At 39.9% G+C, this 25,881-nt stretch overlaps 1 protein-coding gene across 1 annotated transcript; it reads right to left on the bottom strand.

Moving 5' to 3' along the window:
* Positions 1-1,353: 1,353 nt before the first annotated feature.
* Positions 1,354-25,881, bottom strand: rnf213a (ring finger protein 213a). The gene is made up of 56 exons (XM_040040988.1): positions 25,838-25,881; positions 24,167-24,341; positions 23,938-24,096; positions 23,711-23,809; positions 23,429-23,551; positions 23,067-23,250; positions 22,701-22,874; positions 22,429-22,581; positions 21,735-22,351; positions 21,329-21,488; positions 20,491-20,708; positions 20,187-20,324; positions 19,896-20,060; positions 18,144-19,416; positions 17,874-18,055; positions 17,613-17,768; positions 13,909-17,517; positions 13,711-13,835; positions 13,276-13,380; positions 13,074-13,198; positions 12,867-12,989; positions 12,703-12,764; positions 12,433-12,586; positions 12,202-12,343; positions 11,908-12,099; positions 11,651-11,781; positions 11,393-11,550; positions 11,094-11,300; positions 10,760-10,947; positions 10,529-10,649; positions 10,310-10,410; positions 9,737-9,919; positions 9,362-9,528; positions 9,158-9,260; positions 8,935-9,049; positions 8,647-8,854; positions 8,340-8,536; positions 8,123-8,245; positions 7,920-8,030; positions 7,556-7,798; positions 7,396-7,471; positions 7,268-7,302; positions 7,069-7,169; positions 6,823-6,979; positions 6,493-6,667; positions 6,127-6,221; positions 5,772-6,023; positions 5,244-5,376; positions 4,815-4,898; positions 4,555-4,735; positions 4,103-4,304; positions 3,928-4,005; positions 3,614-3,811; positions 3,320-3,409; positions 3,027-3,205; positions 1,354-2,936 (listed from the first exon to the last, which is right to left on the bottom strand). The coding sequence occupies exons 1-56, from the start codon at positions 25,879-25,881 to the stop codon at positions 2,780-2,782; spliced, it is 13,206 nt and encodes a 4,401-aa protein (XP_039896922.1). The 3' UTR covers positions 1,354-2,779.

Here is a 25,881-nt window from a genome sequence, read left to right as displayed (position 1 = left end):
CTGTCAACATGAAATGAAATGCATGGCTGCGATTATAGCCTCATCTGTTTTATTAAGTCTATTTGTTGATTAGATTTTGTAGCTCAATAGATGCATCATTGTGGAACTAAGTGGGAAAAAATATGCTTTTAGAGCTAAAGTGGTAAAAACTCTGGTAACGAGTACGGCAGATATCATTTACTGACTGACGACTTCCAGAGGGTGGTCGCTGACATGGTTTACTTTAACAGGCAAATGCTTCCATTTGTCATTGTTATGCTAAACACTACTTTGACATAGGGGAAATTGAATCAAGGAGCTTGTCAGCGGCATTCTTGCGGCTGTCTTGTCCTTATCATTTCCATCAGGCTGATCAGAAACACATTGAGCTCCCCACCAACAGAGGGTCAAAAAGTCATAAAACCCTTGGTAGGCAGACATTTCCTGAACACTACATCATGTACTCCCTACGTTGGGTTTAAGCAGTGACGTAAAGTGTAAATAGGGAGTAATTAACATGTGAACTTCACTGGCAGTACTGTTGAAAATCTATTATTTACACTCAGTAATAATGGGAATTACAAGGTATAAGGAACCACAATACAAACTGGCATAGTTAATCAGAACTGCCTACGAGCAGAGGACACTACGTCCACACTATGTATGCTCCACACATCGTTTTCGCTCTGTTTTGGCCTCCCGTCCACACTAAGGAAAAACGCAGCGTTTTGAAAGCGCATACATTTCAAAACGGAGCTGCCCCGTCGCAGTGTGGACGCAGACTTTCTAAAACCACGATGCAGTTTAGTCATGTGACCAATTAAACAAAGACAGCGGAGGGCATTATACAGCAGTTGTTTTGATTGCTCTCAATTTCGACAGCCCTAAAAAAAGATTATTATCAGTTTGTACATGCTCCAGATAGCTTTTCTTCAAATTCTTTAATTCTCACTCGCTTTTGCGCATGCGCAGGAGTAAGCGTTTTCGGCCGTTTCAATGTGGACGCACAACTCTGTGAAAACGACTGAAAACTAGTGTGGACACGGAGCGTTTTGAGACGAAAACGTCGTTTTTAAATCTGTCCAGGCGACAACAAAAGTTTTTCTTTGGAGATCAGTTGCCCCCCCCCCCTTCACTTTTAGCTCAGTTCTTGTATCTGAACATTTTTAGAGGGACTTTGTGTTTATTTATTTATTTTTAAGTCATTTATCGCTGACTTGTTAATTATTCAAGCATAAAAAGGGCCCATAACTCAAGGGATGAAGCAGTGTTTATCCCCAAATAGCCACAGTGAAAAGGTGGCTTGTCAAGAAGCCATTCCTAAGATGGGGAAAAAGCTGAGGTTTGCTAAATTACACAAGAACTGGACTGAAATTCAGTGGCAACAAGTTTTATGGAAGGTCTGGAGAGAGGTGGAGCAGTGAGTGCCTACAGTTATCTATAAAAAACGGTGGATCTTGTCAAAGAACCATCAGATTTTGAGCCAACATGTAATACCTTTTAGAAAGCATCTGATTGGCTGATTGATTGGCTTTGTTTTTCAGCATGACAAAGATCCCAAACTGCAGTAAAAGCATTGAAAAGCACACAGTGGAACACAATCAGTCATGGATTGGCCTCTCCAGAACCAGATCCTCAACATTATTGAAGCAGCAAGTGATAGAGAACAAAAGGCGAACAACATCCAAAAATGAGCTTTAAATATACTTCAAAAAGCCTGAAAAACTATTCCTGAAGACTAATTAAAGAAATTACAAGAAAGCTTACCTACGAGAGTTCAGGCTGTGCTGAAGAATAAAACTGGTCATACCAAATATTGACATTCAAGCTTGTACAAAATCTGATTTTTTTCCCTTATATGCTGTATTTCCATGTATTTTTGCACATATTTCATTAAATTGTAGCCATTTCTCATTTCCAAGCAAAACATAAAGAGTTGAAGGGTGGCTCAAAACTTCTGCACAGTACTGTGTAACAAATAACAAAACGAGTTAGGAAGCTAGAGTCAGTAAGAACTGAGACAGCGTGTTGAAAAGGAGGTTATATTTGACACGTGTATGTTTTTGGCCTACAACCTCTGTGTAAACAAAAGAAACAAAAATCAAATGTAGGCATCATTAAAGGTTTGCTGGAAGCTGTTTATATTACAGATCCCACATACAAAAATTACTAAGAGGAGAATGGAAACAATAGAAAAAGTGAATTGAACTCAGTAAATGTACTAATTAGTAATAACAACTCAAAGAAAATGAATGGAAAAAGTGGACAGCACGATGACAAGCTTAAAGTGAAAGAAGGGCAAGTAGATGTTCTGTATACGAAGCAAAGGTTACAAAAGAAACCCAGAAAATTAAATGACAAAATGTGACTGATGACTTCAGTAAAAAAGTCAGCTTGTTCCTGAAAAAGTGATTTAGATAAGTCTGATTTTACCTTCCTCAATTTAATCCACCTTTTTTCACCTGAGTAAATTAACTTATTTTTTTTAAATTCACATTAAATGTAAAGTGCAAGTAAGCAGACTTAAACTGCAGCTGCAGAGATAACATCAAAGAAAATAGAAAGTGATACAATCCAAGAAGAGATCATTAAGGGAAAAAAGCTCACATTATCATATAGACAAGCTGTAAAATGTGTCTTATTCTATGAAGCTAGTGCTCTGTCAAAGGCACGTCTTCTCTGTATACGTGTAATTACATGACAAATGAATACTGTCATTTTAAGATGTAAACATGATCTGAGGGATTTTCATGACATCGCATACAGAATGAAAAAAAGGAATAAAGCTTAAATCTTGTTCTCATTGTCTCTGTCCGCGCTCCTGCTTGAAGGCTACGATAAACTTCCATGCTTCGACGTAATGGGCCAGGAGGATCTCTTCTGGGAAGAGCTCTTCCACATCGGCGGGAATGTCCATGTCTTTGCGCTCCATGTAAGACACCAGCGTGTCTTTCAAGCTTTAAAAGATTAAACAAGCAATTTGAATCAAATCTGCCACTGCTAGAGTAATGCATATGACAACACAATGAATAAACATGAATTTTTACCCCCAGTCAGGCCTGAATGTATCAGTTGCATTTGGCTTTTTGAGGAACAGCACCAGGAACTCGTGCATCTCCAGGAGGAAAGTGTCAGCGCTGTTTTTAGAGAAGAAACCAATGAGCAGCCTGTGCTCGTCCTCACCCAGGGCCTGTTTGTACTTCTCTGAAACTCCTACAAACGGATCCTGATGAACACAAAAACACATGTATAGGCATATTGATAATAATAACTATTGAGACCTCTGTACTAGATCACATCTATGAATAGAATAATACACCTCTGTGTCGGTGATGCTTACCCTCTTGAGGCGCAGCATGTTTTCTGATTTAAGTGAGGCCAGCAGCTGCCACAGTGCCACACAGTGTTTAAGGCAACACATGCCAAAGGCCTGTGGGCAAAACAATGTGAACGTGAGGCATAGAGAACATAAAGTAATTAAGATCTTGCCAGATCTTAAACTCAATGCTCCTAACTAGCAACAAAATTAAGTTTCTTAAAGCACACTTGGCACATTTCTGTTCTGTATAAACAGTATCCACATAGTTGTCAGAAAGAAAAAGCAACAGTATAAAATAGTCTCAGATAGGCCAACCTTGAGGATGTGCTGAGCCATCTGCTTTCCCATCTGCAGCACCTCCTCCAGGTAGAAGGACAGCTGCACATGAGGCTCTCCCCCAGTCATTGCAAGGAAACCAAGGGCCACTTCCAGCATTGACAAAGCGTCACACACCTCACTGTAGGAGTGGAGCTCTCCAGCCACAGCAAAGAGAGTGAGAGTCTGAAGAGGCTCCTGTCGGCATACATCATAATGGCTGTTATCATCAGAAGCATGTACAGTATACACAATTTGTAATCTCTGATAAATAAATGCTAAATCCCAGCATGTTACTACCTATCACAACTTACTTGTTTGACTTTTTCTTTTATGACCTTGAGGATAATCTCGTAGTTGCGATCGTGTCTATTCACTAGTGTAGGAAGGCCCTGTGGATGAAGAACAAAGAGGGGGAAACTGTGCCTTAACAAACTGTGCGTTGAATTGTCAGCAAAGCTGCTTTGCTCCTGATTCTCATTGGCTCACATTGAGAGTGATGAGAGGCTTGCCCAGCAAGAAGCGTGAGATGATCTGCTGCTCGATCTTAGGCAAGTCATACTCGTGAAGGGTCTCCTGGCCCCGCTCGATGCTGTACTGGGTGTTGGACAGAACCAGCGGCATCACATCCCTCTCCAGCTCGTAACGAATCACATGCAGGTCAGTCAGATCTGCAGGGCTTACTTTGTAGCTGAGAGAGGAATAAATAGAAAGTTTACCCAGGAGACAGTGTCTCTATATTTTGGGATTCTACTACTCTGACTCTCTTTTCAGTCTTCAGCTCTTTCCAGCTATAATTGAGATATCATAATGTTATTTTAATCCATCTATATCTTATAATTTTGCAAACATGCCGTATGAAGTGTATAATAACTTGAGACACAGTCTTCTGAAAGCCAAAGCATACGCAAGTGAGAAAAATGTGGCATGAGCGCCCCCACCTGGTCTCCTCTCCAGTGTGCTTGTCCACACAGTATATAATGTCATTGTGCAGCGCAATTAGGTAGCTGACGAGAGCTGTAGAGCACAGGCCTGGGCCGTGTCGCCGTGGCAACAGCACCCTGAAGTCACTGTTGAGGTCCAGGTCATTCTGGCAGAACTCAGCCGGGATCTTAATCTCACCTGAAAACATTTTAAAATGACGTTAGAACGAGACGTTGGACAGGTCAGCGCTGGTGTAACAGTACTGCTGGCTGCTTACCATTGGTTGCCAGCGATACTCTGAGCTGATTCCAGGTTGTCAGGAAGATTCTGATGTGTTTTTCGTACCAGGTTTTGAGTGAAACTGCATACAAGAAGAAATCAAATAATTAATCCCTAGTGTAAAGATGTCAGCCGCACAGGAGACCCGCAGTTCACACGGTACAGAAAATTAGAACATCAACATCAGCGGCGTTCACGTGTGGAAGAGATTTTCCTCTTTATGAATAATCAATCATTGTCTCCGTCCAGGTTAAAACAACTCACTCCTTGGCAGGCAGGTTCTTAAATTGCATTCTGCCAGCTATTTAACCATGACATTTCCGAGAACAGAGGTAATTAGGAGTTGCATGGAACTTTGTATCTCTTGTGCATGAGTCACGTAGTTGAAAAGGCTGAGAACCACTGATGTAGACAGTTAAGTCAATACCTGCTTTCTGATTGCCGAGAAATTCAGCGATGCTGCCTTCTGTTAGCTCAGCGATGTTCAGAAACTTCTTCACTAGATCCCTCTGGAGCGCCAGGATTTCAGGAAGGTGCTTCACCAGTCGGATTTCTGCTTCCTAAAAATAAATCATCAGTAATATTAATAATAATAATAATGATAGTAGTAGTGTTTTCAGATAAATTCCTGTTACGTACTCTTTGGGAAACTGTGGTTGAACTTTGTCTTGTAAGAGCTGCTTATTTGTATATGTTATATATGTTTTTTTCAATATAGCCTTTTTTTGGCAAAAAAAAAAAAAAAGAAAAGAAATACAGGATCCATGGAAACAAAAAAAATAATAATAACGCACTTACAAAAAGTACAGAAACTATACTGATGGATATGGATTAAAAGCTCTGAAACAGATTAAACCTAATGCAGTCGATGACACAATGTAGGAGGATCACCGACAGATTTTTTTTTTCCCTTTCTTCAACATTACAAATGCATTTTATGTTGTCATTTTCTCACCCTATGGAGGAATCTCCAGAGGACCGGCAAGGTGTCTTTGCCATCATTTTGCTCCACGATGTGGGTGAGGCTCAACAGAGACACTTTCTCCCGGCAGCTCCACACGGCAGAAACATGGATCAGAGATTTTGGAGGAAGTGAAGCCAAGAAGAGCTGAGGATCTCCAAAAATTAGCTTCATGATTGGACTGGCAGAGATACGAGAGTCAGCCCGGATAAATGTGTTCACTTCCTTTAGCTGTCTATCCAAGTGCTGTGGAAGAGCAGGTGACATGTTATGTTATGCATAGATCTTGTATAAACATATGAGGCAAGTTGTACTGTTCTGGGGAAAAAAGGAGTAAAACTTTGAGTACCTTCAGATGTGGTGTGATAATGGCAGCGCTCATTTCAATTTCCCAGCCGTTTCGTGCTTCTTTGGTTGAGAGAAGATTGTCATACTGAACAGGCCCTGAAAGGAGAATCAAGACTATTAAAAAATCTTTTACTATGACTATTCTCAGTCTTTACAAATCTATAGATATTGATTTAAAAGCTCAAATTTGTGGCCTCTAGAGGGCACACTTTCTCTCTTCTATGCTGGACTATACTGGATAGCTATTCAAAGTCCAATCGGATTGTTTGAGCTTTGTTATCAAAATGCTTCCGTAATTATTGACACAGGACTTCACTGGTATCTTATATTTGTAGAGAGCTGCAGTATTAGTGTAGCTTTTACTTACATCTTTGCTGCTGGTGTGTCTCCAGGAGGCTGTTGATGACCAGGTGAACAGTGCTGATTGTGTCGTCTGTCCCCTTACCCAGACTTCTGATGAGGTGTTTCATGTCCTTTCTCAGATGAGCGAGTAGAAACTCTCCTGCATCTTGGACTTGAGGTTTGATAATGGCAGAAATAGACTAGAAGGAAAACAAAAGCGGATGACTCTCCACCTTTCTTACTACAAACAGTGGATTATAAACAGGCTTTTAACATTACCTTGATGGAGATTACTTGGATAATTTGTGGTTGCTGAAAAACAGCACTTTCAAAAACTCCGTTCTGTTTGTGTTACCTGTGGTTGGCTGCAGGAACCAAGCAGCATGGCCATGTGAGTGAGCATGCGAATGATGGTGAAGGGAACGGGAGAAATGCTCTTGGTGTCCAGCATGTCTGGATTGTCTCTACGTCCGGGGTTGCCGAGGACGTGGCCTGTTTGAGTGCGGTCACCCCTGTCAGAAGACAATAAACAAATAAATACTGATGAATATGTTTATTTTGCTGCTTTCCTCTTTCCATTTGAATTCTGTAGGACACTTACTGGACTTGCACAATACGAAATCCTGGCACAGGTACGTGGTTATCCCCTCCAATCCCTGCACCACAGTCTACACAATGACTTGTTTGCATGGGCTGGCCACACTAGAGGAATAGAAAGAGTTTCAAATAAATATGAAAGGGATACCAACAGAAAATGACTTTTTAAAAATGGATTATGAATCCAACTGAAGCTAACCTACCTCACCAATGGTGCAGGGGTGACCATTTGGACAGTCTGTGTTAAAAGTATAAAACAATACGACAAAGGTGTTTAGCACATCACCTCATATCATCACATTAGAGGTTTTGTCTTTTTAATAATACTTACGATACCACTGCAAGTGACCCATAGCTTGTTGAGCCACTGCTAACATGTCCTCCGGCATGGTGGGCAAGAAAGCCGCCTGTACCAACAGATGCATTCCATATATTTATTTTTTTAAAAATATACACAGGTTTTGATCACTTACAACAGCGATTATACATACCTGCATGTTTGCAGGTGTCATAGCTAGCTGCTTCAGTGGAGCCAAGATCCCTTGGTTTCCACAGAGCAAGACAGCAGCTAAGTGAACAGCCAAGTCCACCGACACACACTGGGCACCAGAGACCCCGCAGCGAAGAGCCAAGGGCCCGATCTGGTTGGTTACCAGAGACAGGGCAAAGGCCTTCACCTGCGGGCTGGGAAGGAATTTTGATTTCTGGATGTAGCTCATCAGGGCCTCGACTTGCTATTGGTAAAAATATACACACAAATACTTAAATACTGAATGAAGACAAACTGAAAACTATAACCTAAAATAAAATAAGATGATGTTATTTTATTTAGTGTAACTGAATTAGAAAACCTACTTCAGGCTTGGGATGGAAGCTCGCATTGGTTTCTCTGTAGAGAGTGGTGACTTCTCGATACAGTGCCAAGAGAAGATAAACTGTTTTCCACTGTGGTGGGCATTTGCACCGCTATAAAGACAAAGCAAAAGACCCACACCATTATGCACACAAATTTAGATTCCTGATTCTGAATTTCCACCAAGAAAACGATGCAACATTACCTCGCAAGCCTCATCCAGTCCATCCAGTTTGGCTTCCATAACTACTTTTGCAACAGCATTTCTGATGGTCTTGTAATCTTCCCCACACACGAGATACTGATCTATTGGTGTGACTTCTTCATCCTGGGTAGAGTGAAATGAAAATGAATTATTTTGAATAAAACTTTTATCGTTTATCTTCTTTATAAGCTGAAAATCAAACGGTTGCTAAGCGAACCTTTTGCTGAATTTCCTTAGGAAAGATCCAACTCATTTGATCCGATTTGAGGAGCTTCTTGACAAACTCTACTCCAAACTGACTGCACATCTTACGGATCAAATAGACCCGATACCAGTCATTTCCACTCCGCCTACACAAGTCTATGACGCTGGTCAGGAAAGCTGTGCTTCCATTCTGGCCAACTTCTCGGGATCCTGGTATCAAATAAAATCAAAGTAATGTGCTTGTAAAAAGGAGAACATTCCTGACACATTGTAGGAGTATGACACACAATAAGAGTGTGTAACTCATTAAAAATACGCACCTGGAGCTCTCAGTTTTTCCACAAACATGCTCACTGCCATATCCAGGTCCATACGCACTCTGGCCACCTGCTGCAGGTACTCTACAGTGGCCGTTTCAGAAAGCTGATCACGAGACTGCAAGAAATCAGTCAAGAAGGCGCTTTCATCCTGCAGACATGCCTGCTGGTCTGCAGTGGACCTGAACTGCATCCTTTCAAACATGGAATCCTAGAAAAATAAACATTTAAAAAGGCATTTTAATCAAATCCACAATCAAATCCACATGCAGCTTGTGTGTTAGCGCATACCTCCAAGCAGTTAATGTACAAGGTGTAGAGCTCAGTTTTATCCATCTCCTCCAAGATGTTGCTTCGCTCAACTGCTGTCAGATGCTGCTGCAGGTACTTTTTTACATCATCAAAGCTTCAAAAACAGTCAAGGTTAAACACAAATTAGAAACTGCACTGCACAGACATAATAAGACCTCATGCAATAACCAAAAAAAAAGGGAGGAAAGAAAAGGGACCTCACCTGTACTTCAGAAGAAGTTTGAGCACTACTGACCGCACCACCGGATTTTTATCCACAGAGTCGTCAAACGGAGAAAGCGCCTTTGTCAAAATCTGCTTATTGCCTAAAAATACATAAATCTATTTAGAACTAACAAAACATATAGTTGTACAGTCGCACATGGATGTGTTTCACATACATGGTGGAAAGAAAGTAATAGAGTACCTCTCAGAATTGGGAAAGCGCCGGGCTCCACCATGAGAAATGACAGCAAATGAAGAATGACAGCTGAGCAGGGTGGAGAATTATCCTTGAAACACACAGTCGACACCAGGTCTATGAAGAAAGCATTGCACTTGTTCCTGAACTGGGTGTGTTGTTTGATGGGAATCCTACATGAAAGAAGATTTACAAAAGTCACACAGATGTCTTAAAGCACATCACAAAACACATCTAATCAAAAACAAGGTACTTAAACGCAACATAACTAAACAGCAGCAAAAGGAAGATCAAAAATTTTTGTATTGTGTGGGAAGAATTGAATGATATCTTTGTTCATTACACGTGGGAGGTTGGCCTTATTCACATATAGTTACCAACCTTATATCATCTGAGGGAACCAAGGGGAAGTCATCGTTAACTGGCTGCATGCAGAGAGGACAGTACATCTGTCCAGGCACCAACCACATTTTGATACAGGCTACACAGTAGATGTGTTCACATGGCAGGCAGAGAGGGTCCTGGGGGTCTCCCATACACACTGGGCACAGTGTAAGACCAAACCTGGGGGGAAAAAAAACAAAAAAAAAATCAATTATGACATTTACAAACAATTATAAATTCTGATGTTCGGTAGTGAAATATTACTATTTAAAGCTATGATATGAAACTGAAATTAGACAGCCCTCCTCCTGCAGTGCTTCCTTCTATATTCTAAGCCCCTAGATGTTAAAATAGGTCAATATAACAATAAATTGTTAAAAATAGTACCTTAGCTTCCAGCAAGAAAAAAAAATGCTAATTTTTGGCCATTAAAACTTTGATTTCAGTTCATTCGTACTTTCTACAACCTTCTTAAAGCAACCAAATACAATGCTAAATGTGCCCAGAAGCGCTAAAGTACAGGATGAGAGATTCTGTTAACACACAACATGTATAAAAATCGATGTTTACCTGAAGATGCGTTCGATGGCTCCATCTTTGCAGATTTTGAGCAAACGAATTACTGCCTCGAACGTCTCCTGAGTTTTGAGGTCTGAGTTTTTTTCCAGTATCTTGAAGGGAGAGCAGAGGCAATACATGTTTATTATGGGTGAAGAAAAGACTGAAGAACGCTTTATGGTAATTATCTGTACTGTTAAAAAAAATTTAATACAAAGAACCCAGACGCACCTGGCCAAGCCGCCCAGTGTTCTCCAAAACTAAAGGAGACAGTTTCTTCTCCAGCTCCTCTATTCCCAGTAACATGTGCTCCACAAACAGAGACAGAGAAAATATCCGATTCCATCCAGCTCTAAAAGACATAAAACAAATATGCAATGCAGCTCAAGTGGTTACCTAAAGACAAACTAAAAACCTCAGACTTGTGATGATTTGGACATTTTTTCCTTAAGCTTTACTTACTGGACTCTCTTGGCGATTATCTTGCTTCTCTCTCCATAACGTCTCACGCTGTCCTCTGAGCAGATTAACTCAATAGCAACCTGGATTTTTTTCACCTGCCTGAGCCAGGCTTGTCTTCGGGCATCTGTGTTCAAGTCTATGGGCTCCAGGTACTCCACACACGCAAACCCAGCATACACATCGAGTATCTTGGAGACAAGGAGAACAAAACCAAAAAGAAATAATTACAAAACCCAAAACAGAATTAAAAAAAAAAAAATAGAAGACTGTTGATGAGAAATTAAAAATCCTTCAAAGAAACAGAAAATAAAAACACTATGTAAATAAGGATTACCAGTTCAAACCCGTCTCTGGCATTAGGATTCATCAGGAGGTTTTGGGTCAACTGAGGTACAATGCACATCACTCTGCAGAGGTTCTGGAGCCGGTTTTTGAACTCATGATATGCAGCATGGACCCACGGAAGAGACGTCACCGCTTCAGTGTCACTGAGCTGCAACCGCAGTTCATTAACACAAGAATTCAAAGCACCACACAGGAGCTAGAAAAATAAATAACATGCATTAGTATATACTGTCACACACAATCTCGCCAACATCAAATGAAAAACAAAATAGAAACAAAACAAAAAACCTGAAGATCTTCCGGAGAAGTGACATTCATTGTCATGGAGATGAAATCCTGAAGGTAGCGCTGGAAAAACTCAACCTGCATCTCTGGGTCTGCTTTCGCTATGTAGCGGCCGAGCGGTGTCTTCCAAAAGAACTTAACAAACTCTTTCTGAGTTTGCCCTGGAAGACATATGCATTTAATGTAAAAACAAAACAAACTAACAAACCAAAAACACAACATCACTATATAAATTATATAGTGGCTAAAACAAACCACTACCTTCATGTTGAAGTGCATGAACCCAGAGCTCTTCCAGGTAGTCCTTAATTCTCCAGCTGAATGGCATGCTGCAGCTCATGTTCTTATCTTGGGCAATGTAGTGCTGTACAAGGATCGTTCTCGTCTCAGAACTGTAAGCGGTTTAAAAAAGCAAAGTGAACATCAGACATCTTTAGGTACAAGAATGTACTTTTTTAAACAAAACAATTATTACACATTATTACATGCACAATAATTACATTATTAACACCACTTACGTGTGGTCTAGTGTTAGATGTGAGATTTCCAGCAGCTTTTCATTGCCAAAGATATCTAACCACAGCTTCTTAACAGATTCACCACAGCGGGTATCAAGCAGGAGGTCCATGTTTTGGTCACGGTCTATGAGCGAAACTAGATGCGCCAAGAGGGGGACGACCACAGCCTGAACACGCTTCCATAAGGTGTGTCTGTCATGAATGGAGGAAAAAAAAAGTTTACAGTGGTTTTCAAATAAATATAGGATAATACTGTATATTAAACTGCATATTACACAAGACCGAACCACTCACCTAAAGGTGCCTCCTTCTTGCAAGGCATCGATGTTTGAGGCCTCCTTGAAGACCCAGTTGCTCTTGATGGATGAGAAAGTGTTGCCGTCGTGAGTCACCAACAATGAGTGAAGATGCCGCTTCACCACTTGTAGGAATTCACCTGACAAATTCAGATAGAATAATTAGCATTAGCAAAAGCAAAAAACAAAAAAAGCAACAACAAGTACTGAAAAAAAGTTTTGTTAGTACCTGTTATTTCGTCATTGTCACTCAGGAGTGCCAGAAGGATCTCCACTCTCCGAGTACTGCGGAGGCCACTTTCCACCTGGTCCCTCAGCATGGCTACTGCACTCTGCACACAGCTCCTCAGCAATGCTGTAGTGTCCACAACACTTTCCCAAGTCTGCAGAAGAAGAACACAATAGTTAAAATCTAGTGTTAAGATTAATCCCCAATAAAATAACATGTCATTCATGTAAGAAAACAATGTGATGACCATGCCGGGATTTATAGACTTACATTTTCCTCCTGCACAGTTTCCTCCTGTTCACTCTCAGAGTACATGTCATCAGTCTCCATGGCTTTAACAAAAATGTTGTAATTTAATACACAATACTGTAAAGTGAACAATATATATGGAGACAACAACATAATTTTATATAAATGATTTATCATTAACTAACCTTCAGCCTGAGGTGCCTTTGTTTCAAACATTTGACTGATTGTCATGTTTTGCAAAGTTTTGATGTCGGAAACAATGTCTTTAGAGCGTCTGAGGTCATCAATATGAACTGATCTCCAGGGGCCTGTGAATATTAACATGTCTCAGCTTATTGTCCACTCTTTACACGACATAATAAAAAATATAGTCCATGTTGTATAAGCCTTACCGCCATGAAAGCCAATGTAAGAAGTCCCTCCTTCCATTCTTGGCAGTCTGGTGATGAAGTACACAAATACCTTTCTACTTGTGTTCTCCTGGGTTATCTTATTGATCTCATTAATCGATGAATACCTGGAAATGAACGGCAAAAGTTAATATGGCCAAACCACATGGTAGCTAAAAGCCCACAAAAAAAGTGTTTGACCTACTTTGCAGATGCAATGAGGTTGGCGCTGAGACTGGCTTCATCAAAATCACTCTGGACGATGAGGACCCTGTTGCTGCTGCTTTTATTCTCAGCTGTGAGGAAGTTCCTACAAGACGAGAAGGACTTGGTTTGTACACTGTAACACATCTCAAGATCATAGTCAGTTATTCTCATGCAATATTTGCTTCTAAACATATTCTAAAAATGTAAATGTCAAAATGTGCCAATAGGTTAAAACAATCACAATAATCTTTAAATTCAGTAACAAAGGGATATGTCTCATTAATTAGTAATATGTTTACATTACTAGATATTACAACTAGTCTATCACTGTTCTTACTAGGACATGTGTTTCACAGCTTCTATTGTACTTTATTGTGTGAATGTAAAAAAAAAAAAAAAAAAAAAGAGTAAAATTATGGATCGATAAACAAACCTTATCTTCTTCAAGAAGGAGTGCTCTGTGTCAAACTGCTGGAGTGAGAGAAGCTCAACACTGTGCAACATCCTCTCAAATGGTTCGAGGTCAAAAGCAGTCAAAAGTCTGGAGAATGTTGTCACCTGAAGTGTAAAATTACAATTAGACCGTATGTTTTTGTGTTTTTGTGTATATAAAATTGTCAAATTTAGTTACCTCTGTGAAGAAGGAGCAAGAATGGGCCTCCTGTCTTATGTGAGCAAGTATGTAGTCAGCCAAACAGCTGTTACTCTGCTCTTCAAAGTACATCCTGGCCAGATATTCACTTTCCACTTTTGGAAGGGCTGTACTGTCCAACCTTACCACAGAGTCTGGTGTAGCACATTTGAGCAGTATGAGTTTAGCCTCGTCGAGCATTCTCCTCTCAGAATCTGAGATTTCTAAACTGTCCTTCTGGTTCTCTATTACTTGGAGAACTACGGAAGCACATGTGTCTGAGTGGTACCCAATGAATACGTCTGGGGGTTTGTATTTGTATGTCTGAGCTGCCGCTGCATGTTGGCTGCTGAGAGTTACAAAAAGCTGGACCCATTTCTCCAGTTCCTCCACCATCCTCTTCTGCTCGGTTTTCAGAACAGTCTGGATGTCCAGGTAGTGCTTCTCCAGCCTGTTAATGAGAGGTATTGGGAACTGTTTGTAGACCACTTCTCTTTCCTCAATGACGATTAGCCGGAAGTCTTTGTGAACCCTGCATTTTACACGATGGGTTCCCAGTCCAAGGTCCACATATTTCTGCCCTCCCAAGCAAACATAGTATTGGTTGAGGGCATCGTAGAGACTTTCATAGAGGTTCTGCAAGTTTAAGAGCACAACCGTTTGTCCTGTTTCCATGCATATCTTTACTCTGTTGATGTTGCGACAGATCTGGGTATACTCCTGGTCTTTTGGGAAGCTGGAACCAAAGATAATTTCTGGTTGACCACTTTCTGAAAAGAAGGACTGCTGCAGGATCTGCAGGGCTGCATAGTTTTTAGTTAGCACCAGGAGGTATCGACATTCTTCTTCCTGTCCAACTGCTTCAATGTTTTCTCTCACAAACTCAATGGTACTGATGTTCTCTAGGTTTGGTGCAATCCTCAGTCTCGTAGTGAAGACAGTAACTGGATCTACATTATCCTTGCCACTGAAATTTCTCAGCACTGCTTTGACGGTTTCCTCTGGTGTGGGCTTTCGCTTAGAAGCCTTGGCGACCGCAAAGATCATCTTTATCAAGCTGTAGTAGTCACGTAAGCCAAAAAATCCTTTGCCTTGTTTGCGGCAGATGTTCAAGTAGGCTCTTGCAAAAGGTTGGAAGAAATCCCTGACCTTCTCCAGAACCACTGCATCAGAGGAGCAGATTCCTTTAGCACTTTCAATAAGTTCCCTCTCGTCAGGGTCCCCACGGGACACAAAAATGCCTCTGTTCATCTTTGCAGGGTCCAGCGCCCAGTTGGAGATTCCAATAAATCCAACCTTTTTGTGTGGTAGTGGCTCATCATCAATGCATCCCTCCTCCAGCAATGGATGAAGAGTTTTCAGCGGCATCTTTGGAGAGTCCTCTGCAAGCCCGATCTCATCAAGAACCACAACTGAGATATACTCATCCAGGTTTTTACCTTCCTGAAAACGGCCACATTGCTTAAATGTATTAATGATGCCTTCTGGTGTTGAGTGAGGGCTACACTGGAAGGACACCAAGTGGATCTGTTTGAGCTTTTTGTACAGGTCAGAATGAGCAGCTTGACCCTGCATTGCATCTGCCACCAAAGTTTTAGACAGAGATTTTGAACTTCCAGGTTTGCCCACGAGGAAGAGAGGGATTCTCAGTTCAATGCAGAGAACCATCATGAAGACGTTCTCTTTCAGGGCACTATTTCTTGCAATTGTATCCCCCATTGGCACACCACTCAAAAGTAAATCCTGCATGAGTGAGATTTCCTGCATCACCTTTGATGGACTGTATAATGCTGGAAGACTTTTGCTGATTTTCTGCCTGTATTTATCCTTATTTTCTAAACAGGCATGGTAACACACTCCAATGGCCATGACTAGAGACCAGAGAACAGGGTCTCGGCTCTCGGGCCATTTTGGACGCATTTCATCCTTCTCAACATTTCTATCATTCTCAAACTTTTTAAGCTCCGCAAAAAACATTTCATGGTTGTCATAGAACCAAACAAAAGCTTGCATGCAACGTTCAACATCTCTCAGGCTGACGAAGCTGCATTCATCATTTCTCGCACGCATGTACTTCTGTGAAGATGAAAGTACATCAGTGATCCACTTGATATGACATTCATCAATGGCTTTTTTTTCAGCAACTCTTTGTACAATCTGCTGGATGTATATTTTCTCCGTGTGATCATTTAACTGCCCGAAGTCCCATACCAGGGGAATCATGCTTGGTGGCAGTGCTTGAACTCTATACACCAACTGGCGGAGAGGAATAGATCCAAGTTTTTCGTCCGTCTCTTCTGCTCGAACTCGGTACCCAAGGCCTGCAGATTCCAACCTTTGAATCATCTCATCTGTGTGTTTTCGGTAAGGATTGCATGCAGCAATAATCTGCAACCCAGTGTTGGCTGTCAAACTTTCCCCCTTTACAGTCTTATCACAGAGGACCTCCTTAATACTGCTGATGGCCTCTGTAGTGTTGGCCTCATCAAAAAACAGAACGGAGTCGAACCCATAGTCGAGTTTGTTGATCGAAGCAATGTCTTCTGCTTCTCTCACTTTGGTGTAGATCATCTCTGAAGTTGTCCCTCCATGCACCTTGACAAGTTTCATGTTCTCAGTGGCCACTCCACTCCTCCGGAGTTCACAAAGGAATTTGATGAGCCTTGTTTTACCACACCCTGTTTCTCCCATGATAATGACAGGGATGCCGCATCTGAACCGCATGTGGATTGCGAGCATCTTCAATATGTTGTCAGTTGTAAGCTCATAAGTTTCATCTGGATCAAGAGGCCACTGGATACCAAGAACACTACAGATTCGCTCTATTTTCTCTGCTCTTGGAAGGCGATCAAAGTCAATGTTGAAGGGGACTCTTTGCAGCTTTAGACCTTCATACAATGCCCTTGTCATGACATTTCTTTTAATCACCCTGTTAGAGGTTGGGTCAATGGCATCAACAAAGTTCTGCTCATTGAGCTGAAGATGGAAACCAATAAAGGTCATGGACACATGGTCATCATTAAAGAATATGTATGGATGTGGTTCTGTTTCCCATCTTTTCCTGATAAGAAAAGGAGCCAAGTCTTCATCTCTGACACCAGCCAGATCGATTTCCAGCCTGCCAGGACTCTGGTCAGAAATGCTGAGTGATGGAGAGGCAAAATCCTTTGCCATCAGAATCATGAAATCTACCACAAAGGTTTTGAATCCGGTTAGTGTGTCCCCAGTGAAAGTGACATCACAAAAAACAGACGTCTCACAGTCTTTCAGCTGAAGGTTGAGAAACCATGCAAAATTTCTTAGTTCAGCCCAGGATGGATCCATTATGCCGCAAAACATGAGAAGCATCTGAAGACATTCAACATGTGTCCCCTCAACATTGTTATAAGTGAATACATCTAGATTAATGTGGTTATGAAACCGCGTGAGATACTGGTATGGTCTCTGAAAAGCCTCGCTCCTGAATTCTTCATCATCCATCAGTGGGTCATCATTGCTCACAATGGTGGGATCTTCTTGCTTCCTCATCTCTAGCATTAATACCTCTTTGGGTGGCCGGCAGAAAATATTTGGGAACACATCAATGAATGAGCTTTTGATTTTTTGAGTCTATACGAGAAGAAAAGAAAAACACAACTCAAGGTAAAGAACAGTTTGAAATCAGATAACAAATCATGAATGTTTGTGTTCATAAAAACTCTAACCTGAAGTGAAACATTTCTGCCCGACTTCACAGTGGACTCCAAAATCTCTACAAGGTACAGTTGCTTGTTATTGCACTTCCACATCTTTCCCTCTGAGTCCAGCAAGTATCGCAAAATCAACAGTTTGAAGAGGAACTCATGCAGGCCTTTCTGGACCTTTTCCAAAACAAACACAGTCATTTCACATTTTATGTAAGCTGCAAAGAGAAGTCATATTGAAAAGGTTACACTACGTTAAACAATCCATTGATTGACGATTACCGATGATGTGACGTCAAAATGGAACACAGTCAGTTCTTTCCTTCTAGGGGCGTCCAACAGTGATTGAAGGATGACATTCTCATCAACATTTGGCTCAATCAGGCGAATGCATTTCATCACTGATGATTTTTTGGTTGATCTCTTCAGTTTTTCATACAGCCTTCTGATGTAAAGCGATTTTCCTGCAATTTCAAAAGATCATTTGGCACATTTGAATTTTGATAAACAACTTTTTAACCATTAGTAACAGTAAATAACACCTATACATACCAACACCAGCCCTTGTGGCTGAAACGACACCAACGCAGAGTCTGTCCTTAAACGCAGCTGCGGCGCTGCACTCATCTGCTGGGACGGCATAGTGCTTTTGCAGGTAACTCTGGATTCTTGCCAAAGGTTCCTGTGGAACCATGTGCAATCTGTACTGGCTGAAGGCTGATGGAAGGTAGGTATGTTCTCTTTCTGAGCTGCAAATGATAACAAGTCTATAATCCTTTCTACTCTGCATTTTCATTCGCTGAAAAAAGTTCTCAGCTTTAGAGCTCACATCATAAGGGAGGAGATCTCCATACAGTAAACAGTATATCTTCTGTCCTCTGTAGCCTGTGCTGAGACAGCGTCTGAGAAATAGCTCCACCTGTTCGTATGGTGTCGTGGAGTTGCATAAGAGGACTTCATCATACGTGGGAAGTGTCTCATTTTCACTGCTCATGTAAATGGAAATGCAAGATGACAACACCTCATCATGTGGGCAAACAATGAGGTTTGGGTTTCCAACAGCCAGACCTCTGGGAACATGTCTATTTATGAAATTCCCTGTGTCATCGTCAGAAATGTCTTCTTCTTGACTCTCGTTGTGTTTGTTGGCCAGGATATCCAACAGTCTTCCAAGATTTTTTATATCAAGAATGTGGGGGAGAAAATTTCTCATGTCTTTCATATAAGCATTCCATATGTGATCAAATTTTGGTAAACCCTCTGCCTGTTCTACGAGACTTGCCAGAGGACCCATTTGGCTGGTGAAGTCTGGGTCTTCCCCCTCACTGCTTTGCACCACAACAAAGGTCTGAAACTCAATGTCCTCATTTTGCTCTTCTGGTTTTTTGAGGATTTCATACTGAAGTTCATGCCAAACTTCCCTCAAATCTGCGTATGTGCAGTTTGGCTTGATGAAAGAGAGCATCATGAGAACCTGGTCTTCTACATTGGTAACATTTTGCAAAGTCAGCTTGTTGCATAGGTAGACAATCTGTTCAGCTGTGTAGTAGTTAAGATAGTAATGCTGGGATCTCTGTTTGTCTACAAAATCCATCCAGAAGTCAAGACATTTCTCCATTTTCTTGCAAAGTTCAGGAAGCTTCTCTTCTATGCTGCCCTCCACAATGACACTGATAACACTGTCCAAGTTGAAATCCATCATAATGCTGGGTGCCTGACTTTTGGAACAACAGTTGATTTGCACTTCCCAGTGCCTGAACAGTGGATTCCCAGCAGTGTAAAGAGCAATGAATGCCTCAGCTAGTCTTTGAACGCTGGCAAAAACCTGAAAAACAGAAACAAGCCCAGAGTCAGCTGCAAATAAATAAGTTCAAAAAGCATACAAAGTTACACCAATTTCATTGTGGAATCAGTTTCTCTGTCAAGCATGAGTCGATGATCATATAGCTGCACATTTATGTAGTAAATAGCTCTTCTCTTTCTTTTTATAAATTTTGAATGCAATGCACTAAAGGTTTGAAATGGTAGTATATCCCAAAATTGACCTATACATCACCACATTTTTATCAAATAAATCTGAAGAGAGTTATCTGGATTTTTTTGGACATGTCTTCACATGTACTGTAAATTGTAGGACCTAATTTTAATAGGTCTATATAATCTAGATATTAGCTTTTGACATTATGGATTATTGAGCATTATTGATGATGTAGATAATTTTATCAATTTAAAATAATATTTACAAAATATATTATCTGAATTATTGAAATCTCAGATACCGAAAAGGAAAATATTGCAACGTACCTCTGCAAAATAATCAACTTCACATTGCCCTTGATCCCCTTTCCCAGACATGAGCATGAGTTTATTCTGCAGCTCCCTCAAGTCCTCAAGGGAATAGCAGCGCATCTGCTGACCGCCATCATGCTCCTCTGGAATCTGCAGCTTCAGGGCAGTGTCAAGACTCAACTAGATCAGGGGGGAAAAAAAAGAAATTCTCATGCATATATTTGGAGACTCTTTGTCTCACATCTTAGTCTAACATGTGTGCTGTACTGATCTAGGGATGCAATCAACTTTCATTGCATTATTTACCTTTTTTACATTTTGTGCATTGATCAAGTAGATACCCTTGTTATTGATGGTTGATGCTAAGGAGAGGGATGACAGTTCCACTGAACCATGACTGTCCTTCACAGTCTTCAACCAGTCCAAATGACGTGCACTGTCCCGCTGTAAGAAAAGATACTCTTCATAATTGTGTTGTGTTTCAGTTTCCCTTTCATAAGATTAGCCTTTACCCCAATAACCCCACTGTAAGACACTAACATTCATATCAAAGCCTCCATGGCCATCCTGATCATATTTTTGCTTTAAGTGTTCGGAGGGATCTTCTCACCAGTTTTTTGGGTAGGTTGCTGTCATTCTCCAAAGCCCTCCAGAGCTTCTTGAGCACTTCTCTGAAGGCTTTAAAACCAGAGTCTGGTTTTAGCTCATAAAGTAATGAAGAGTAGCCAAGAACTGCATCATGGAAGCACGCAACACGATCCACGTCCATATCATTCTCTCCCGCAGAGATAGAAGCCAGGTCAACAAACACTTTTAACTCATTGATATCTGCAAAATACATTTAAATAAACAGAAATAGGGTGGTGGTTAGTGGTTGGTGACATTGATTTATACCAGGACTGTTCTGAATTTGAAGCTGCTGGTAGGCTGGGGCCTTTCTATGTTGAGTTTGCATGTTCTCCCAGCGATTGTGTGAATATTCTCTGGGTCTTCCAGCCTCCTGCCACAGGTCATGAACATGCATGGTAGGTCAACTGGTGATCTTAAACTGGTATGGATGTAAATGTGTGCATATAGAGTTGTCTAACCTGCATACCTGCTTCCTGCAACACGATCCTGGTAACCTTGGTGTTGTGCAGCCAATTTTTTTCCTTTGTGACTTTAGAGAACCAGTCTAATTTCGAGAGGTTTCTAACTGCACGTAGCATTATACCATATTACAAAGTGTAAGATGGAGTCATTGCCATAAGAAAATGAAGCATATGTGCAGTCCATTCATTTATTTCTTGCAGTAGACACTCCCATAGTTGCTGATGTCAGTAGTTACAAAGGAAATTTTAAAAAATGTTCAGCACACTACTACAGCCATGCTCCAATGGATATTGCAGCATAGCTGTAGTAGTGTGCAATGGATAGACATTAACAAGAAAATGCATAACTACACTTACCTTCAAGGGCATCCTTCACCCATGTCACAAAGTGTCCCCTTAGTTCCAGTTCCTGCAGACACAGCCTGCGGGGCTCGGTTATGTCCACTAGAACAGTCTTTGCCTGCATCAACTCATTGTCAATCCGGCTGAGTGGCTCTTTCTGAAAGTCTATATCGTTCTGAGTGGTGGGGAGACAGGAAAACTAGAGTTACATTCTAACCATGGAGATATGATCAGAGACACTCTTCACAGGGAGCCTTAAATTAAAACGTGCTAAACGGTTTAAAATGAAGTAAAACAAAGAACTGTGCTGTTATGTTCCATCTATTATGTATATCCATCATTAAATACAATAACTCAAAGCTTGTGTGGAACGCAAAATAGCTTTTTCGATTGATAATTTTTTATACACAAAGCTACTTACAACTTCTGTGAGTGTCTCCAGAACTCTGAAGTCACCTTGAAGACCAAGTGTCTCTTTGACTTTCATGATTACTTGAGCTGAAGTCACAGCGAGATGAAGTTCGTGGTATTGCTCGATCTGTTGAACCCTGCTGTTGATCCATTGTTTGTCCCTTGATTTATTCATTCTGCACATGATGTCTAAGTCTTTTGCAAGATCTTCATACTTGCCCTTGAAAGCTTTAAAAAACTGGTTAACCTCTTCAAGCTTTATAGTGCCATCCTTCAGGCGAGTGTAGACATCTTTATAATGGTTGTAGCAATCTATGTAAATGTCATCATGTATCATTTGTAGTGTTGCCCTAATGTCCGCTACCTGATGCTCATCAGGATTGTCTTCCATTTCTTCATTGGCCCGGAACTTGGCTTGTTTGTCCCAACACATTTTGAAGACAATACTGTCGCTGAATGTGTATAAATCCTCTGCCATGTTTCTAATTTCTTCGTCCAGATTGAAGAAGGTGACAATACCAGTTATTGCGGAGGGAATCTGGTCAAATTGATGAACCTCCATGAAATGGTTCAAGGGTGTTGTCTTAATGTTGACTTGTTGGTTTCTTTCCAGTTCAGCAACATCAACTATTATGGAAATTAATATGGATGTTAATAATCAAGACTGATAGTTAAGACTGATGGCACAAACTCAGTCAACATACCTGTCATGTGTTCCTCAAGTTGATGGCTCTTAGTTAAGAGAACATCTACAAGCTCCTTTTCATGATATACAGCTTTTACTTCATCTTCTCTGCACTTCAACAGCCTCTTCATTTTGTCATGATCCTTGTATTGCCCATTCTCAGCGAGGCAGTCTGTTAGTATCAAGTCAAAAACACAAACATCAATAATTATGATTACTATTAGACAACTGTACACTATACACACTTAATTTTTCAAAATAACTCTGAAGACATCTGTGATGGCAAATTACCAATCTTCAGCAGTTCTAAGAAGGCATCTCGCCTTCCCAAAATAATCTTGAGCAGGCTGATCTTAATGTTTCCATGGACCAGTTGATTCTTCACGGATGTGAATGAGGATATGGCTATTGCAATTCTGTCCTTGGCATCTTGAGAGAGTTTCTCAATCAGCTTTTCATCTGCTCCTGTGGTGACAGAATTTACATGTAAGTGTTTTTTTCTAATACCACAGCAATGATTTCATTAACTTGAACCACAGGCTCACAAACCAAGGCCTGATTACCTACTGCAGTAAGTTGTGTGTTTATATAAGTTAAATATTGTGATAAATTTTTTTTTTGCAATTTCAAACGCTCTGTATTTTTCTTAGCGAATACCATGGAGCTGGAAAATGTTTTTGGCAGCAGTCCAAGACAGGAGGTGCTGAAGGACAACTTCTTCATCAGAGTGGTATTTCCCTTGACTGTCCTTTGGCCAGGATTTCTCAATAATGGCAGAGATGAGTTTCCCAAATTTGCTGTTTATTTTGAACCTCTCAAAGAGTTTCCCCTCATTCTTGTTCTTCATATAACATAGAAAAAACACAGTGAATTATGTTTTGACACCTTGAACGTAAGAGTAATGTAAATCCAGGTCCTTGTATTTCAACATTTAATAAAACATCTGTTAAATCTTATTATCAATATTAGCAAATAGTATGCCACTCATGAAAGTAAATTATAACAAGAACACTTTATACCTGGCACAAAGATGTAACAGCCTCAAGAGCACACCTTTCAATACTAGCTGCAACATGTGGATGGGAACAACTAAGGTCCTCCATATAGGTGCAGTAGTATTCAATTTGATCCAGTGGATATCCCTAAAAATCACATGGAAACATAAATCTGTTCTACTTTTCCAAAAAAAGAAATAATAATAATAATAATAATAATAATAATAATAATAATAATAATAATAATAATAAGTGCCCCCCCCCCCCCAAGATAAATAAATAAATAAATAAAAATAAATCCCTTACCTGTCTATACTTCCCCTCAAAATCCATAGTGAATATCTGCCTCCACTCTGTTGTGCAATCCTCATCTTTAAAGTGGATGGAGATTATGTTGTTCCACATCTGTAATATGCAATTCATTAAAGCCTTATTTTTGTCAGCATCCTTTACCGGTGAGGAAGTGGTCAGTTTGTATATTTAGTGTTTTATTTTTTTAAGTATACAAAAAAGAAAGAAAGAAAGCTGCTCACTTCAATCTCATCTGTTGCTTTAACTTGTCTTAACCACGTACTCCTGTTGAGCAAACTCTGTTTAAAGGACTGAGCAATCCATGCTCTCATTATCTTCACTGCCTGAGTCATCACCATGCTTTTCACATATCGTTGTTCTTCATCTCTTTCTTGGGTCTCCTAAATTAGAATGATTAGTATAATAACACAAATAAACACCTGATTTCCTAGATTTACACACTTTACCTACCTGTTGCTTGTTACACTGCACAAAGTTTGAAACGGATGCAACCAGATTCATGCATGCCACAGGAATGTCAGGGTAATTCTGGGTATATGATGTTGGTTTTACCCCATTGCAGAGCTTCTCTAACAGTTTCACTGATGTTGCCAAGCACTCTTTCCTATAAGTTGCTGTAAAATAACTAGGAGAAAACAAAAAAAACAAAATGTAAATAATTCAATATGTATCAATTTAAAACAACGATAACATCAACTATGGAAATACACAACACCAAATTTTAACAACATTAGTGTCTTTGATTAATATATATATATTAGGGGTGCAACGATACACAAAATTCACGGTTCGGTTCGGTTCGATACTTTGGTGTCACGGTTCGATATTTTTTCGATACAAAAAAAATGTTCATGCCTTTTTAATTTGTCATTTATTAAAATTATAAATATATATTTTAACTCAAAAGTACAGTTTTTAAATTTAATGTTGCTGAAACAAAAGTAATTAAAAAAATAAATCTATCTCAGGGCTCTCAAAATTTCAAAATCCCTGGTAGCCCTTCGGGCAGGGACTCTTCAGTTTTTGGTAGCCCAAAATAAATATAAGTAGCCTGAATAAAAAAGAGAGCAATTTTTTGATTGATGTTTTGTTTCCTGTTTTGTTTCCTTTACAATATTATACATTGAAGTATAATATTGTAAAGGAAACAAAACATTAATCAAAAAATTGTTGAAAAACAAATTACAACATTGTATAAAAATTACAATCATCAACTCAAATACTTGGTTCTAATTGAACAGAAATTTCTATGAACTTGTAAGAACTGTGTAGGACATGAATCAGTCTGTGTCAGATCCTGAATTTGAAATTTCCGCTGAAGTCACGGGTAAGAGACAAGTGGAACCAAGATCTAGGACATTTGGATATTATGGCTGATCATCTAATTGTAGGATATATCAATAAATGGGAATTCATTAAATTCAAAATTAGAGAATTTAGTATTCAATTCAGTAAAAACACAAGTCAAAAGCAAAGAGAATATGAATGTAAATTATTCCAAGAAATTACTTATTGCTGTAGTAAAGATGATCTAAATACCCAAGAAAGGAGTAAACTTATGGAGTTGCAAACTAAATTAGATCAGCTCTACCTAAATAAAGCAGAAGGAGCTTTTGTGCGTTCACGGGCCAAGTGGATTGAGGAGGGGGAAAGAAATTCTTCATATTTTTTTAATTTAGAAAAGAGCAGACAGAAAAGAAATTTTATATCTTCTCTGTTAATTGATGGCATTGAATGTGACGACCCTAAAATTTTGGAGAATGAAACTTATACATTCTATTCCAATTTATACTCCTCACAGTTCTCCCAAGCAGATTGTGATGTCTTTTTTGATCAAATAGATAATCTGATCCCTAAAATTGATGGATCATTTAAGGAATTATGTGAATCTGACTTCAGAATTGAAGAGTTAGATGCATCTGTTAAGAAAATGGCACTTAACCCTTGGGCGTTCCTCGTCAAAAAAGTTACCCTTTTGGGTAACTTTGGATTTTTGATTTTCAATATATCAGTCATTTTAAAGACTAGTTGCATGAAACTGACTTATGATGTGCATTTTAGGATTATTTTTAAAATTCATTGATCCCCTCTATGGTGTGGTGTATAGTAAAGAAGATTCACATAAGTGTTACCGTCTGCGCTCCTCGTACCCTTTTGGGTCCCAT

This window comes from Simochromis diagramma, unplaced genomic scaffold, assembly GCF_900408965.1.
Source record: "Simochromis diagramma unplaced genomic scaffold, fSimDia1.1 OVJJ01000321.1, whole genome shotgun sequence".
Classification (NCBI taxonomy): Eukaryota; Metazoa; Chordata; class Actinopteri; order Cichliformes; family Cichlidae; genus Simochromis; species Simochromis diagramma.
This window is presented reverse-complemented; position numbering and strand designations above follow the sequence as displayed.